The following is a 10,926-nucleotide window of genomic DNA, read 5'->3' as shown; positions in this document are numbered from 1 at the left end:
AATCTACGTCAAAAATTTGGGAACTCCTGAATTAACATGAAACCAACAGCTGTACAGTTGTCAGCATTTATAAATCTTGATTATTGTTAGTTAATGCCAAATACAATTGTTCATGGTAGTTCATGGTGCATGTTCAATGTTTTTAAAAAATATAAGTAAATACTGGAAATGAAGATCAACAAATGCAGACATGTAATCTAATGCTTAACTAATGTTTACAAATGCAACGTTTAAACTGTTAAACATAAATAAGTATTTTGTTGCAATTCCACCAGTAAATCATATGACAGATCTATGAGTTTGAAATGCACTTTAAAATTATATTCATAACAATATGATGAAACATCTTATTAGAATGAGATGGGTCCATAGTTTTGTAAGGTCTAGAAAGGCTGTGCAGGGCAAATAGGACACCCCTCTGTTATACATCTTTTAATTACTTTATACCTTCACGTCATACTGTCTGCCAAATGCATACATGTAAATGTAATGCATAATATAACATAATGTTCATGTCAAATTCTTAAAGGTAAATCTAAGAGACGGTTAAATGCAGCTCACGGGGCCATGAATCCATTAATGGTATATTTGCAAAGTATCATCTTAATTAGAATTTACATTTTGCCAAAGATCTCAATGTCAGACATGAAATAACTTACATATAAACGCGGTTTGAAAAAGCACGAGCAGTTTGTCCCTCGCGCGTCCCGTAGTTCGGTTGTTTAAACTATGTGGATTTAAAAGTCATTTATTTTATTTACAAGAACCGCGAAAAAACTTGGAGAGGAATTTGTTCGGACCTTTAGTGGAGATATGAGAAAGTTTTTCGCGGGGACGTGAATGCTCTCTACTACACTTCGGCTATTCTAAAATAGTTAAAAAAAAAAAAAGCTAAACGTGAGGGTGACGGGAGATGGGTGTGAAAACGAGAGTGTTGACAGGAATGCTCTGGATTATCTGTGCATAGATCACGGTGTGGTGCCATAGGTAAATAATCATTATTTCCGTTTTATTAAAAGCTTTTCTGTCGCGTTCTTGTCTCTCAGTTTTTTTGTTTTCTTTTAGCGCTGCACTGCGATAGCGCTTGTCAGCCTTTAACAGCATCTTGAGATTGCGGTTAACGGATAGAATCCACAAAAAGCCAATCAGGAAACGCCAACATGACTGACGGAAAGTTTAGCCAATTAAACGACATCATTCCTTACACAAGGCAGTGCTATTGAATCGTGCTAGACCAATGAACAAATTTTAAATGAACAATGAACAAAGCTTATAAATAAAATGACTGGCTGAAGCCCAATGGCAAGTCTGGCCTTGAGTATGCCCATAATCTGCTCTTGCAAGCAAACTTTATGTTTGGGTTAAATTTCAGTTGTTAGGATCTCTGACTTGGTCAATTTTGTGCATTATAACAAATCTTATATATGCAAATATGTGCTCAGTTTGACAAGTTGTAACTCATGAGGAGATACATGTGAGATTAGTTGGGTCTTTGTTTGAAGAAAATTTGTTTGAATGTGAAAACAGATCATAAGCAACCAAACTCTACAAAAATAAATAGGTTTATTGAGAATAAATACAGGTACATGATACGTCAATAAAAATCCACTGAATTAGAAATGTAGGCAAGTTCCTATAAGGTTAGAGTAAAAGTGTACCATCATCTTCCATAACCAGGTTTTTTCTATTAAATTGATGTATTATTTTTGTCACGATACAATTTATCAATTTTTTTGGGCTATTTGTGTTTACTTTCCTGACACCATGCCAATGCAATGTAATGCTGGGAGATTGGAGCAATACTTCTTCTTGACATGATTTATTGTTTCTTTCATTTTCTATCTTCATCCTCTATATCTGTTTATTTGGTCATGAGTTACTGAGAATAACTCTGGAGAGGAACATTTATCAATATCAAGAGGCTTTAGTAAATAATGTTTCTGTTTTTGCAAGTATAGCTGGTGGTGTACATAAAACAGAGTTACCATATAAACGAGCGCATCATGGAAAACCAGGGGTATCATTACTTCCTCATTTAAAGCTGTCAGTCAAGTTAACGGGAAAAGATTGAGTCCAATAATAGGGCTGCATTTAGACATGAAGGTCACTTCAGAGGGGGGGTCAAATGACAATTGCCATTGTACATTATCTGCACTCCTCCCAGGGTTCATTCCAAGAGAACAACAGGCCAGTGCCAAAATAACTGTCTGGACAGATCTTGCATGGTTTACAAGCTTGTCTTCGGCAGGCTCGTGGCAAGCATGTTTGAAATATATTCACCAGCGATCACCTGATATAGTCTTAACAGAGCTTGCGTTGTTATGCAAAACTGGATCCATTTATACCCCTGACCAACACACACGGTTTTTGCCATCTGTGGGAGGTAGAGCTTGGCTGTGAAGTATGCTTCATAGTAAGTTCACAGAGGTGTCAAAACCTTGTTTAGAGAGGAAAAAGTTCCGGGTCATTAAAATGGATGGGAAATGGGAATCATTGGCTTTTTGGTTTAATGGCTGGCGGTTATTTTTCTTTCAACTATGCGACTGGGGCAGGTTGTCACACTTCATTCTCTGGTGAATATTTCTCAGTGTAGGTTTGTTTTTGAAATGCAGTTTCTATGAAGGGTCATGCCTTGAAGTGAGTACAGTCTAAAAAATGCTGGGTGGTTTCAGCCCATGATTGGGTAAAATATGGACAAAAATATACGGTTTTGAATATATATGTATATATATATATATATATATATATATATATATATATTACGGGTTGTTGTTCCCCAACAATGGGTTGTAACAATATTTGAAAATGTCTTGTTATAATAATACCAGAGCTCCAACATGCTATTTATAAAATATTTGTAATAATATAATTCAACATGCATTCAAGGAAGATTCTGGTTTGGTTCATACTTTGAAGTCCTTGGAAAATCTCATTCATCATTCAACAACTGTCTTGCTTATTTACATACAAGTTGATGGCATAAGGTCACAGTGTAAGTGTGGCAGTTGAAAGGGTTGTATTTGCATGTTTATTGTGGTGGATTCGGCAACAAACCCTCTAGATGTCAATATATACGACATTCATGACAAAACAAGATTTGTGCTTACCTTCACTTACACATATGCAATATTACTGCATGAACCTAGCTTTATAAAATAGTAATTTTCTGTCTGATTTAGGAGTACTATCAAAAAATAGACTATCTGCCAAGACGAGTCTTATTTAAATTATATTTTGTATGTTTATAGTTTGTGGCTTAAAGCTTTTGACTGTAATACAAATACGTAAAGCAATTTACTACAGATGTTGAATTGTTGGATTGTTTTGTGCTAGCCAGATATTGAGATCTGAGATGTCTGTTAAACTAGTTCTAAAGGGTAATCTCATGCCATCATTCCTTGTCCTCTTTCAAGCATCCTCATGAATTTAAGTAGCAATACATCTGATTTTCAACTAAGAAGAGAAAATAGCTTTTTGAATTGAAACACTTTAGACCAGGCTTTGTTTGTGTAAACAAACAACTCATCACGTAACAGCTGATCTAAGCTATAATCAAACCCTTTAGTTGAATCAGCTTTGAACCTACAAAGTGTTGGTGGTCTTTGGGTGAATGGAGGACCGACTTTTTGAAGTATGAAGTATGAAGTCTACTTTTAGGACCAGTCTACGTTTAGGACTTTTAGAACATTTTCTGGGACATCAAAAGTTCCTGGACCCCATTGACCGCCATGGCAGGAAAATACTTTTTTTTGTTCTTTTTAACACAAAAGAAGATATTTTGAAGAATGTAGGACAGCAAACAGTTCTGGGGCACTTTTGACAACCATTATCATTTTTCCTACTACGGTAGTCAGTGGGGTCCAAGAACTGTTTGGTTAAAAGCATTCGTCTAAATATCTTAAAACAAAAAGAATGTATATACCTAACACTTTTTGCATGCTACGAATAATCTCCAAGAAGTAAAGAAGAAATGTTTTATAATATAATATGGGTATAATGATGGGTCTCTTTGCATTTGTATTTAATCTTTCGCTCTCATGGATTGTTGATGATATGGTGTGTCATGCAGTGTGGGGAAATCTCTAGATTATTAACTTTGATTAATTTCAATGAAGATCTGTGAAATGATCCTTTCATGTCACATTGGCCCAGACATAATTAGAGTTCTGCTCCATTTGCTGGAGCCATCACTTTCCTATTAGTTTTGAATTAGAAGAAAATCCATCATAGTCCCTCCTTCTGACGGATGAATCTTGATGCTATCGTGATGATGATGATAATCTACCACTTAAGGCACCATCCATCCATCCATCCATTTTCTACCGCTTATCCGAACTACCTCGGGTCACGGGGAGCCTGTGCCTATCTCAGGAGTCATCGGGCATCAAGGCAGGATACACCCTGGATGGAGTGCACTTAAGGCACCATTTAGTTTAATTATGAAATGTGTCTCTTTGCATGTAAGTCCACATCTTTTTAAATTCTGTATCATTATAAAATGAAGAACTAAACATGTTCAGTGATTCAGCTTTTAAAATTCTAGAATAAGAAAAGGTGTATCGTGCATAACAAGGAACTCAAATCCAACCTTAAAGGAGAGGTTCAGCAAAAAAAAATTCTGACATCATTAACTCAATCTCTTGATTTTTTAAAACTCTCTTGACTTTTTAAACCTTTATGACGTTTTTTTTTGGAAAACACAAAAGATATTTTGAAGACTGTTGGTAACCAAAAACATTGGTCACCATAGACATACAGTACATTTTGTATGGACACAAAACCAATGCAAGTCAATGGGGACCGAAAGATCTTCAAGATATCTTTTTGCAAAAGAAAGTCATATAGGTTTCAAGTCAAGTTCAAGTTTAAGTCAAGTGACATTATTTCTTTCTTTCATCCTAGTGGCCCTGTACAGATGGACAAGAGCGTCTGTTTCGAGAGAACAGTGTGTCTCAAATAGAACCCATAGGGTATGGCCTTAAATGGCCTTCCTCTTTGTATTTGGCACCATCCTGGGACAATGGGGGGCGTGGCACACCTGAGAACTCGGGGATAAAATGCCCCCAGGCACCACCGAGTCTTTATCAGAGAGCGTGTCTGACCCTTTGCTGTCTCTAACCCCTCTGTGTCGAATTGAACATGGCCCCCAAGAAGAAGGAAGAGCCCAAACCAGCAGCTGCGCCTAAACCCCCAGAGCCCGAACCACCCAAGGAGCCTGAGTTTAACCCCGCTGAAGTCCAGGTAACTCTTTGGTGTTTGGATCTGTTGAAAGAGACAGAGAGCTAACAGAGCTTGTTCAGGGTAAATGTATGAATTTACATTCATTTAAGATGTATGTTTGAAACAAGAAAAATTAGGTAGGACCATTTAACCGAAGATAGATTCTCTAAACGGTTTCATGAATTTAAGAAGTTTGCTTCTGTAGGAAACGATAATGTTATCAGTAAACACATAAAAATGCTTGAAGAACAAAGAGAAGATGATGACAGAGATCCAATTGCTCATGACCGAGGACTTTAGGTGCTCTTTCACGATAGCTTGGCATCTGAGCTTTACTCATTGAAGATCTAAGAGGACAAAAGTTGTCCTGTTATCTTGACATCAGTTCCTCTATTGAATTTCCCGAGGCTAAATGTGACCTTCTGGCAAAGATAACTGTGCTCTCGTTTCTGTCTTTGAAATCCACAAGCTATTTTTGAACAACATCAGAGAGACAATGTGATGTAGATACTTCAGTGCATCCAGGGACAAAGTGCCATTGAACAAAGACTGTGAATTCCATCTGCTGATCCACTAGCTACAGATCTGGAACAAACACTTGCAAATCTATTTGGCACTAAGTTGCGTACATATTTGTTTAAGCTTATAATTAATTTGAAAAGCCATTTGTTCTAAACTAAACAATCGTCAGTGTTTGTTATAGTCTGCGGATTCAGCATTTCATTCCCACGTTTGAACGTTTGTGCGTATTTACATACAAAGAAACATATAAACACAATACGCTTTACTATATCATCAGTAAAACCCACTGGCATATCCATTTCCAAACTTTGCATATTTTGCAGATGAAGTGATTTTTTGTTTTTCTTGTCAAATTGCGGAAAGCTAACCACATTGCTCTAGCTTCAAAAGCGCCAAGGCAACAAAAGTGATTTTAGTCGTCTGTATTGCCCACCCAACCCACAAACACACACACCATTTCCATAGTTTGGAATTTTGGGGTTAGGGGAAGCTGTTATATATTCCAAAACGTTAGGGTTTGGGCCGCACAATATGTGTTTTTCATTATGCTATTCCAGAATGGACCACCCATAATGTGCTGTGAATTTTGAAGTCGCCATGGATTTACAATTTTGACTTCTGGAGATGTATTCTATATGAAACAATATTTCTAATGTCTGTAAATTACCGCTTTTATTTTCTCAATCCCACAACGTTGTTTGTTTTCTATGCTCAAAGTGTCAGTTCACCCAAAAAAGAAAATTCGGTCATAATTAAATTATTTTTTAATTACTTTTATCCAAAGCGACTTACATTGCATTACACTATACACTTGGGATTGAACCCATGACCTTGGCGTTGCTAGCGCAATGTTCTAACCACTGACCTTTTTGACTTTCTTTCTTCCACAGAACACAAAAGTAGATATTTTGAAGAAAGTTGGTAACCAAACAACATTGTCCCCCCTTCACTTCTATTGTATGGATACAAAACCAATGCAAGTGAAAGTGTGCCGATAACCAACATTCTTCAAAATATCTTATGTGTTCTGCAGAAGAAATATAGTCATGAAGGCTTGAATTAATGACAAGAGGGAGAGTAAATGATGACAGAATTTTTTTTTTGGGTGAAACAGCCTAATTTGCCTCATTTCATCCCACGTTTAAAACTAAAATCATCTACCCCCTAGCTTTATGAATAAATACTCAAAAGACCAAGTACTTACAATTAAAGTTTGGCAGGACAAAATATAACGTTAGCGATGTTGTGTCTTGCATTATTCAGTCAGGATAACAGCTCTTAAATGTAGTCTTCTTTTCATTTCCAAATTCATAAAAAGCATCTTGTCAAAAGCTTAATAATCCTCACCCGTAACCTGGTTCATCCTAAAATGACAAAAGGGCTTTCGGGTGTACAGTTGTGGGCTCACACGTGTCTTTTGGCCCAAGGTCAGATCAATTCTTTGGAACAATGAGACATGACAAACGGGACTGAGCTCATGTAACCCTAAACGGGTGTCACTGATGGGTGCCTGCTGCATGCGTCTGTAGGGAGGTGGATAGGTCTTGTCCTATAAAAAAATACCACACTTAATAATCACATTTCCATTACGCAATCGTTTCAAAGTTTTGTGTTAAATTTAGGATCTGTTTTAAATACACGCAGTTTAATTGTAATGTTATTTTTTTCTTTGCAGATTGAATTCACTGCTGAGCAGATTGAAGGTGAGATATCAGAAGCTTGCATGCATTTAACAATAGCCAAAATATTTGTTTATAAAATATTATACCATTTAAAAATCGAAATAATTAACAATGGAAAATCTTTGACTAGTTGTGCTTTCTGAAACGCAAACGGTTTCACTGCAACAGCCCCAATATTACATTTTCGACTTATTTATTGCAACCTGGTCAGTGGAAATTGATTTGATATGGTTGTTTGCTGAAACCTATAGCCAACAGGTATTTCCACATCAAAGATCCAGTAAAAAACTCATCCCCTATGTGACCACAGTGATATGAACAAACAGCCCTCTGCTCGGCACATCACATGGGCAGCACAGAGGGTTTAAGTCCATTTGAAACACCTAATTATGCCCCATTGTCTTCTTCCTGGCAGATTTCAAGGATGCCTTCCAGCTGTTTGACAGGACACCAACCAACGAGATGAAAATCACCTTTGCTCAGTGTGGTGATCTGATCAGGGCTTTGGGTCAGAACCCCACCAACGCTGAAGTCTTGCATGTTCTTGGCAAACCCAAACCTGAAGGTGAGCTTCTCATTCTCACAGTCTGTCAAAACACAAATCCACAGATTCCATGAAAATTGTATTGATTTTTCTACCTCACTGCTGTGTCGGCAGACATGCAGGTGAAGATGTTGGATTTTGACCAGTTCCTGCCCATGCATCAGCACATCTGCAAGGCCAAGGACCGTGGCACATTTGAGGACTTTGTTGAGGGTCTGAGGGTGTTCGACAAGGAGGGAAATGGTACAGTGATGGGTGCTGAGCTCAGACACGTCCTCGCCACTCTTGGTAAATGCTAACAATCATAAAAACCATGATGGTCATCTCCAGGATATTTCCTTATGTCTTTGCCTTGAAAGCAGCATGTTGAGATCTGTGTGTGGTCTTGTCTTCACTGTAGGTGAGAAGATGAAGGAAGATGAGGTGGAGCAGCTGATGGCAGGCCAGGAAGATGCAAACGGCTGTATAAACTATGAGGGTGAGCTTCTGCACACTTTTAAACCCCAGTCACATGCTGTTCAGCTGTTAAATTGAGTCTTTTCAGTACATGCATGCAAAACTATGCAGTTGTATCCGAACATGACTATTGACCTCTAGATGGCAGTGTTGACAAAGTACTCAAATAAAAAAAGAAAACACCTTCACAATCTTACTTTATTTACTTTGTATAGAATATATGAATACATAGATCAAATATATGTAGAATCAGAATAATATATCTTTTCTTCTTTCTAACAGCTTTTGTAAAGCACATAATGGCTGGTTGAACAGGTATGACAAACAATCTTTTTAAACAACTGTCTTTGTTGCATGTTGCCCTTTTTTTATTATTATTCTGTTTATTCTTTATTTTTCTATTGTGTGACTACCACAGAAGCCTAGGAACTTATTTTTTAAGTAGTTTCTAATATCATGTTTGGGAAAATAAATTGTGACCCTGGATCACAAAACCAAAAAGGCTTGAGTAGGACGGGAATATTTTTAGTAAAAGCCAAAAATACATTGTATGGGTCAATTATCGATTTTTCTTTTATGCCAAAAATCATAAGGATATTAAGAAATCTTAATGTCTTTATTAAGCTTAATTATTCAGCTTAGATGATGTAAAAATCTAGACAAATTGACCCATAAGACCAATGTCCAGGGTCACAATTGTCTCTAATTCTTGGAATTAATCTAACATGTTTGACTATTTTTAGATGATGAAGATACATCAGTCGAGGATTCAGAATGATTTCAGTTGTTTTTTTGTTGACTTTCACTGACTTGATCTGTCTCCATCCATCTCTCAAACTTTCCCTTTTTATATGGCACCGCCGTCTGTTACACCTAAAGTGACTCCATCATTCATCATGCCTGTTTTTTATGTGGATAAAAAAGTATTAAATGTCATGCTTGGTTTAAAAGCCATCTCTTTGATTCCTTTTCATTTTAATGATCATGGAAAATATAATCATTTGTAATGGATCTGAATTTAGAAGTATGATTCGGTGGGGTTTTAAAATATGTTTTCAATAACATGCATTCTGCAACAGCACGTTGGTTAGAAAGATGATGCCCAGGAGTGACTAATGTGGTCACTGGCACCAGGAGTCAAGCTTTATACATTAAATCATGTTAGGGGACAAATTACAGCTGTCTGGTTTTCATAGCATGCTAAATATGGATAGATAAACGGGTGAATGAAAAGCCACATTACTGGAATGTATTTAAAAATATACAATGTTAAAGACAACTCCAATACTGTACATAATCCTTACAATACATTTTTCATACATTATTTTGAATGCATATCACTAAAATCACATAAGGGACTGCTGGTTAAAAATGATTGAAAATATTGCAAAATCTTGTTTTTAAGAAAAGGTCTTAACAAAGGTCTTGGATATAGTCTGATATCTAAAGGCACTCATGGCAGACAATGGCATTAGTGCAATCTTAATCCTGACCTGCTGTGTCTAGGGACATTTTTTATGTACCATGATCAAAGTGGTCAATAGTGAAAAATGATAAAGGCTACAATAAAAAAGCTGTCACTTCATTACATTCGGATAGAAGCACAGGTAAAACCGGCAAGTGATGTTGAAGGTGTTGTTTTGTTTGTCAGGTAGTAGGATTTAAGGTCTCAAGAGCCAGCATAAGGCAAAATTACATTCTGAGATGTCCTTTTATTCCTCACCCATCAGTATGTGCACTGTTTTCAATCAGGGTTATCCTCTTTGTAAGAGCCAGTAGAGATATTCTCATTTTCTGTGACAGCGTGTGTCACAGCGTGTGACATCACCTCTCTTATTTAACACCCTTAAATTAAGTCAGCCAGGACAGATTGTCTACCACCATTCTTCAATTGACCCTTCGCCTGGAGTTTGATTGACAGGCGACCTGACAAATCATAACGCCGATATTATGCACATCCCCCTTGGCCCTGTTGCTATTCGCCATTTTGTCCTTTCATCATTTTTTCACTCTCTTGTCATCTCAAACCTGTATGACTTTCTTTCTTCTGCAGAACACAAAAATATATTTTAAAGAATGTTGGTCACCGAACAGCACGCCCCCCCCCCCCCCCATTCACTTTTACTGTATGGACACAAAACCAATGCAAGTGAATGGGGGCCAGTTGTCAACAATCTTCGAAATATCTTCTTGTTTTCTTCGGAACAAAGAAACTCATATAGGTTTGAAATGACAAGAGGGTGAAACAATTATGACAGGATTTTTATCTTTGTTTGGGCGAACTATCACTTGTGCAGTATATAAAACACTTTCATATTTTTGACACTTGTCTTTGAAAAACAGGCTAAAGTCAAAATTTTGAGAAAACACGCATCAAACTTTGATTTGCACCATTTCACTATAATTTCAATCGCTGACATGGCCTTATATAGTCAATTTTAAAGATATCAAGAATGTTTTTACAGAAAGTGCTTTGCATTATGACTCAAACTAATGTTTTGT

General features: G+C 36.9%; 1 protein-coding gene across 2 annotated transcripts; it reads left to right on the top strand.

The window, feature by feature from the left end:
* The first annotated feature begins 772 nt into the window (after positions 1-772).
* On the top strand, positions 773-9,387 carry myl13 (myosin, light chain 13). Of its 2 annotated transcripts, XM_056743064.1 has the most exons (8): positions 773-987; positions 4,903-5,241; positions 7,418-7,445; positions 7,840-7,989; positions 8,083-8,256; positions 8,369-8,446; positions 8,707-8,739; positions 9,168-9,387. In XM_056743064.1, exons 2-7 carry the CDS (start codon positions 5,140-5,142, stop codon positions 8,733-8,735), a joined length of 561 nt encoding a protein of 186 aa, XP_056599042.1. In that variant the 5' UTR covers positions 773-987; positions 4,903-5,139; the 3' UTR covers positions 8,736-8,739; positions 9,168-9,387. The 2 variants fall into 2 exon arrangements, with proteins under 2 accessions (XP_056599042.1, XP_056599043.1); XM_056743065.1 differs by lacking the exon at positions 773-987 and having other exon boundaries at positions 4,754-5,241.
* The last annotated feature ends 1,539 nt before the right edge of the window (positions 9,388-10,926 follow it).

Source organism: Triplophysa dalaica, chromosome 3, assembly GCF_015846415.1.
Source record: "Triplophysa dalaica isolate WHDGS20190420 chromosome 3, ASM1584641v1, whole genome shotgun sequence".
Classification (NCBI taxonomy): Eukaryota; Metazoa; Chordata; class Actinopteri; order Cypriniformes; family Nemacheilidae; genus Triplophysa; species Triplophysa dalaica.
This window is presented reverse-complemented; position numbering and strand designations above follow the sequence as displayed.

Coding starts and splice junctions, on each gene's coding strand:
- myl13 (XM_056743064.1), top strand. CDS start 5,140: ATGGCCCCCAAGAAGAAGGAAGAGCCCAAACCAGCAGCTGCGCCTAAA. Junction 5,242..7,417: donor TTAACCCCGCTGAAGTCCAG/GTAACTCTTTGG, acceptor TTTTCTTTGCAG/ATTGAATTCACTGCTGAGCA. Junction 7,446..7,839: donor CACTGCTGAGCAGATTGAAG/GTGAGATATCAG, acceptor TCTTCCTGGCAG/ATTTCAAGGATGCCTTCCAG.